The sequence below is a fragment of the Limulus polyphemus genome, unplaced genomic scaffold (assembly GCF_000517525.1).
Source record: "Limulus polyphemus unplaced genomic scaffold, Limulus_polyphemus-2.1.2 Scaffold10175, whole genome shotgun sequence".
NCBI classification, from domain to species: domain Eukaryota; kingdom Metazoa; phylum Arthropoda; class Merostomata; order Xiphosura; family Limulidae; genus Limulus; species Limulus polyphemus.
Window position 1 is genome coordinate 11,935 of NW_013675785.1, and position 7,058 is coordinate 18,992.

At 31.8% G+C, this 7,058-nt stretch overlaps 1 protein-coding gene across 7 annotated transcripts; it reads left to right on the top strand.

The window, feature by feature from the left end:
- The first annotated feature begins 855 nt into the window (after positions 1-855).
- LOC106476275 (inosine-uridine preferring nucleoside hydrolase-like) lies at positions 856-6,195 on the top strand. Of its 7 annotated transcripts, none has more exons than XM_022380194.1 (5): positions 856-923; positions 1,989-2,188; positions 3,208-3,502; positions 4,134-4,270; positions 4,724-6,195. In XM_022380194.1, the coding sequence occupies exons 2-5, from the start codon at positions 1,997-1,999 to the stop codon at positions 5,057-5,059; spliced, it is 960 nt and encodes a 319-aa protein (XP_022235902.1). In that variant the 5' UTR covers positions 856-923; positions 1,989-1,996; the 3' UTR covers positions 5,060-6,195. The 7 variants fall into 7 exon arrangements, with proteins under 7 accessions (XP_022235902.1, XP_022235899.1, XP_022235898.1 ...); XM_022380191.1 differs by having other exon boundaries at positions 858-871; XM_022380190.1 differs by lacking the exon at positions 856-923 and adding an exon at positions 1,145-1,324.
- The last annotated feature ends 863 nt before the right edge of the window (positions 6,196-7,058 follow it).

Consider the following 7,058-nt stretch of genomic DNA (forward strand, 5'->3'; position numbering starts at 1 on the left):
AGAGATGTTGAACTAATTAGGTGATATAGTGGATCGTCTCTCGGACGTGACTTTCCGGATAAAATGTGGTCGGCGAGGTAAGCCAAAAGTGGTGCATACCAACAGGCTTTGGCGTTATCACAGTCCAGGACATTTCAGTTGGGAAGAAGTGAACAACAGAACAAATGACGCTGCTGAAGACGTGTCACCTGAAAAAGCCAATGTTGAAGAAGAAACTCTACTCAGTTTTGAGAAGAGAAATGGTGAAGCTCTTGATGAAGTTACTACCACTGATGTGACTGTTACTGACGATAGGACATTTCCTGATGAAGCAGATGAACCCCACATGAAACAGAAGCCAACGAGACGGAGACCAGTATGGAAGAAGATACGTCCCGTAAAATTAAGAGACTTTGTTGAATTGTAATTTTGTGACTGTAATTCTGTACATTTAATTAAGTTATTGTTATTGGTTTATTGTAAGTGGCTATTGTTCGGGACGAACAATACTAAGGAGGGGCAGTGTTGCGTCAGCGAGGTCATGTGACTAGTATCCTGCCACGTCCTTCTCGAACCTTCGTGAATTGTGGGGAGACTACTAGATTGGGGGTAGGCTGGTATATATAAGACGGTCACAACGTGACGGAACAATGTTTGTGTAATTGAACTGAGTATTGTTGAAGTCGAGCACGTGAGACGTTCGTTGAGAATTATAGCGCTTGTTATAGCGCGACTGTTGAAATTAAGTATATCGTAAAGTTATATTTAGAAAGAATAAACCAGTTTTATTTAAGAAAGGACTTGTATCGGTAAAGTTTCTTCCGAAAGAATTTTTACAGAAAATTAACTAACGAACGGAGGCGCAACAATACTATAACAAGTTTGATGTTGGGTCAGTTTTCAAGTTTTTCTTCATTAGTTGTCAACACTAATCTAAACTTAAGGTAAGTTTTAATACAAAAAAGATCGTTTAAATAATAATATACTTTTAGTTTTAATTGAAAATATACTGTTGCCGTTAGTTTTCCATGTCAAACTCACAATTGACACTTAACTCTGTGACAAATATCTGTGACCAGCATGGTGCGCGCTTGTCAGTGAACGATAGAACCAGTAGTATTTATGAATTAAAATAAGTACATAAACAAAATTACTTTCATAAAAGGAAATATACAAATATAATTTTTTATATCAACGAAAAAATAGCACCAATATTACCTAAGATATATTGTTTGAAACACGCAATTTATGAGTAGGATATGGCTAGACTGTAGACGGATAGAATTTGGGGAGTGTCCAGGAATGAGATTTCGCAGCACAGCGGCACTCGTCGTGAAATGCATGAGTTACTAATTCTGTTTCCTTGCTTATATTTGACTGGGGGAGAACAGCTCGATTTGTTCAAATCTTAACACTTTGATTGTAATATATATTCAAAGTCGATAGGAAATCTGTATAAAAAGAATTGGTTCTTATATTTATTTTAATTGACAGTGGAAGACAAAGTTTATAAATTATCTTGTGTTCTAATAAAAAAGTTAAATTATCAACAGCACTAGATCATATGTTAGGTGTATTTTGTGACTTCTTATTCATACCCCATGTTAACAATATATTTTTTGTTATTTGTTTCTGATAATATTAATAATACCATAAGTTATTTTTAAAGTTATTCTTGCTTTACACTATGATAGTTTGCAGTTTTCTGGGACCTTAATTTTGATAGCACCTAATGTCAATGTTTATCAACTGGTATTTGGGTTTTTTTTTACTGAATATCATATGCAGAAATTAACAAGTTTGCTTTGAAAAATACTTATTTTTATAAGAATATCCCAAAACAGAAAATTAACAAATAAATTTGAAACTAAGGGGTGTTGTTTTATTTAGCAGCCTTAATTCTTCCAATCTTTAAAGATATCACATCAAAATTTTTCTCGTGGGATGAAATTCCAGCAAAACCTTTTTATTACTATTAATCATAGTTTTTTGTTTCTAAAACTTTACAGAAATAAGCATGGAAGAGGCAAGTAAAAATATAATGGTGATAGATACAGACTGTGGAGTAGATGATGCTCTTGCCATCATGATGGCTGTCAGTCATGATGATTGGAAAGTTTTGTGTATCACATGCTGCTATGGAAATGTTAATCTTAATCAAGTATGCCAAAATGTTATGCGAACTTTAGTGGTTTGTGGTAAGCATGAGGTGTGTAACTTTTGTTTTTGATATAAAATATAACCTAAAATGTATTACTGGTGCTGACTTTTTATAATTCACTTACTGTTATACTTTGTTTATGAAATGTATATTAATCATGTAATCACTGTTGAAAATATTACATAATTGTTTATATAAAATACAATTTTCAAACATATGAAAGAAGACCTACCTTCAAAAGTGCTTCATACAGTAATCAGTTTTTAATGTTTTCAAGAATCAACTGACAATCATGAATGAAACTATCAAAATATTTTAAACAAACTTTAAGATGGCAACCATTATCTACATACCTAAAAGCACACTTAATAATATTACAGTATTAAGACTAGTTTGTCTTCACCAGCTTGTGATTATAATGTGTATTTGTGAATAACTTAATTTAATATTCTCTGTAATAAGTTGTGAATGACTAGTAAAAGTACCAGTTTTTATGTAAGTTAAACAAAAAAAACAAAGTATCAAAATTACTAAATACACTTAGCACTAGCAGAGCCAAAATTACAAATGCAAAATTTTTAAAAATCTGTAGTAAAAATAGAACATGGTTAATGCATTGACTACAATACCACCGTTAAATCAGGGTGTAGTTAAGGTTTTGGCCATATTATCTCCATCAAGTCAGATTTTTCCTGGTGACTAGAGTTGAGTTTTGGAGAGATGTGTGACATAATCTATATAAAGACACCTGATTGTTATAGTAATATTTCATAAATATTTAAGCTTCTTAGACTTACTAATAAATAGTTCAAATTGCTTTATTGCCAAATAAGTAAATTAATAAGTGGTTTAAAAAAATAATTGCTTCGTAAGTTTTACATCCTTTATCTTCAAACATTACTGGTAGTAATGCTCATAGTTTCAATAGCCACAACAGTGTTCTTGATGTTGTTTCAGAGGTTGGACACACACTTGCCAAACATAGTGGAAAGAATTATAGATAAATCATTTTCTGTATTTTTCTGAGTTGCATACATTGCATTTATTAACTTTTATTTATTTCTAAGGTTCCTGTCTACAAGGGATGTGAAAAAGCTCTGGTTAGTAATGAACTTTTAGGCAGTGATTACCATTCAAAGGATGGATTTGGTGGTGTAGCATCAGAATTTCCAACTGATTGTTTACAACTTGCAAGCCCAGAGCATGCTTCTAATGTTCTTGTTCGACTTGCTCGTGAACATAGAAAACATCTTGTGGTTGTGGCATTAGGTCCACTGACAAACATTGCAGTCGCTCAGAGATTAGATCCAGAATTCACTAAAAATTTAAAGGAACTTGTAATTATGGGGGGAAACATTAATGGTAGGGAATATTTTTTCTTATATTTTCATTAAATGCATTTGATTATTATTTTAAAGAACGTTTAAAATGGGAATTTATTAAATGCACTAATATAAGTAACCTGAAAGAATAAGGCTTCTCAGTGCTCTTGAAAACTTCACTTTTAATCATTTAAATTGTAAATTACTAATATATGGACCCTCATCGTCTTTTTAAGCAAATGTTTTTAAATTGCTTATATACAAAACTTCTCATGGATCCATGATTTTGTTGGTTACAGGGTTTCTAATAATGCGAGTTACAAACACCTAAATTGAAACAAAAATGCCATCAGTATTGTAATTAATCCTACTAATAACTGCTGAGATCAAAGTCACTAACTTGATGGTTAAACTAAATCAAGATTGTTTAATCATAACAATATTTGGAACAGATGTTAAGATTCAAAACTACTTTATTCTGTGTATTGTTCTAAACCTAGCTTATTAGCTATCAAGAGATAATTCTTTTAACTGTACAAAACTCACAGTTTAAACGTTGTAAGGTTTAATGTACACTATTAGGACTTGTACATATAAAAAAAAAGTTTTTTTATGCTTTCCTGTTAAGTTAGAACAAGTAGAAAATGAGTTTTACTTAACATTTTGTACAGGTTTTGGAAACTCCTACTTAGCAGCAGAGTTCAACTTTGCTTCTGATCCTGAGGCAGCTAACATTTTGCTGAAAGAAGCTGAATGTCCAGTGACTGTTATTCCACTGGAAGTCTGCCATAAATATGCTCTTGATTGGGTAAGTATAAGTAGTCATTGTCTCATAATCAGTAGCAGAATGATGTTCTTTGTTAAGACTTTATTATCACTGTATCCAAAATATGGTGCTGTCATCTTTTCAACATCGTTGATATGGTTAGATTCAATTTCTTACACATGAACTCCTAACAAGATATGGATGTGACTGAATTTACTAAGTATCATTGACTAAACATTAGTTAGATTTAGTTAAGTTCCTGCTCATGACTGTGTTCGTACTTAGCTGTTATGATTTCATCTAACATTGTATACTAACAAATATTCATTTGGTGATAGCTTAGAGACTTAAATATTAACATTTCATGTAGTTTGAGTTTATATAGCATTATGGCTTGTTATGATTGATTCTAATATCATAAAATTGATAGTTCAGAGACTTTATTATCAAAAATCTATGTCTTTAGCTTATATAATGCTATAACTATTATCACAGAACTGGTTGGACGATTGGCGAAAAACAGACACTCCTCGAGGATATTTAGTCCAAAAAATGACAGAACATTCCATTAATAGGGCCCGAAACATACCAGGTTGCAATGGACTTCATCTTTGTGATTTGTTTGCTATGTGTGTGGTTGTCAACCCTCGAGTGATTGTTAAAAAGGATGAGAAATGTGTTTACGTGGAACTTAATGGGCAGCTGACCCGAGGAATGATGGTGGTTGAAAGACGACTTACACATTTGCCTTACGTAACCAACAATGTCTTCATTGTGATGGAATTCAACAAGACAGAACTTTTAAAAATGTTCAAGAAAATGATACTCTAAAGGAAGTGGTGCCTTATATGGTCACTGATTTGATTTATTGATAGAGAAATGTCATATTACAGGGGATGGAAAGTTATTTTTTAAATTGGAAATGATATCATACATGGATTAGTATATGATTTGTTAATAGACAGATTAGGTAACAACTAATATAATCACAGGAAAATTATTTTTGCCTTATTTTGATTTTTAAAACTTTTTATTGGTTAGTTGAATAAGATGTAAATTGCATAAGTTCCATTGTAAATTTGATAAAGGTGAATTTCTTAATTTACCTTTTTTTTTAGTGTGTGCATTTAATTAGTACATTATACATATAAAGATACATATGAGCATTGATAAAGTACAAGTGGACAAAATATTGAAACAACTAGACAGTGATGAAAATAATTTATAATGAACAATGTTAGATTGAACAGGAGGATGAAAGAAAAAAATCCTACAACACTTGCAAAGTAATTTCAGAAGTTGTTTGGAAGATGTTTATTGTGGTAACAAAAGATGTTGAGGATGTCCTGTCTTCTGAGTTAGTTTTTAGAACATTAATAAAAACTGTAATGCAGACTGCTGAGGAACAATGATGATGAGGAGTAAGACCTTTTGTCTTTCCAATTAACTTCTGGAACTCTAGTTAAAGCTGTAATGCAGACTGCTGAGGAACAATAATGAGGAGTGAGATGTGAGTGCTTAGACTACATCTTTTACTGGCCTGCTATTCATTTTGTGTTTATGTATATGGTGAAAAGGTTATTGAACTTAGTTATGTAGTTTGAAATTTCTTTTTTTGTTGACTTGTAATCTGTATTTCTTTTCTTTATTTTTTTTTCTATTTTTTTTATTATTATTAGTTAATATTTTGTTTTCTTCTCTCAGCCCTTTAAAGCCTAATCTTAAACATCTTCACAGTCTAAGAACATAAACTTTTAAACTTTAACCCCTTATTAATAATAATGGAAAGTTTAATAATTATACATAGTTTGGTGATAAAAATCTTATATTTGTAAACATTAGCAATATAGAAGAGAAAGGCACTTAAAAATTGAAAAAGAAAGCTCTTATTGTATAGAGAGTAAAGCTACTGGTAACCTTTGGTATCTTACATAATGTTAGTCTTAATAAAAACTTTTGTTTATTCATCATGAATCATTTGAAATATGTGTAGTATGAGTTAACTTTTATAAGTCATCACTATAGAAATGTAGATTTTTGTAAAGTCACAGTTGTTTCTTACAAATCATAACTAACTGTATAGTTTCTGTAATTTCATGGTTGACTTACAAGTTGAACTTTTTTTTACAAGCCTTCATAAAAAGGGAAAGTCACTGATTCTTTACAGGTCATCACAGTGATAAGATAAAAGGCAGCAGCAACTGACATTCCTATATAATTTGTGACACTTGTCTTGACAATGGTAAATTTTATTCAGGTAACATAATTGTTATTGGTTACATCAGCACTGGTTCATCAGTGACTGCTATTTCAGGTAAATGCTGAAGCATCTACAAGTTCAGCAGGGGCTAGTACTGCTGTTTAGTTTAGATGGGAAGCATTCTTTTCTTCATGTTAGTGGGCAGTATTCAAGATCTTTGCTACACACAGAAAATGACAGAACCTCTAGAAGATCAAAAGTTCAATTAGTGATGGAGGGTAAAATGTCATAACCTACTAATTATAGAGTACTCTTTCTTGGAAATATTCTGAATGTAGTAATAGTAGTGTGTTTACCATATCTTGGCACTGTTTGCATGCATTTATCTCTACAAAGTTTGCTACTGACCTAGTATCAATGGATGTCTCAACTCACACTGGCTTCTTCAGATCAGTACATGAAATGCCATGCTCCAGGATAGGCTGCTGCTTGTGCCAAACCTGTTACCTTCAATTGGTTGACCAATTTTGATACAAATAACTTGTCATTAGTGTGTGTATAGTACTGGGAATAGAAGATGGATAACTGAAAGTAAGAGCTCCTGGTTCTGACACTGAAACTTGTCTACAA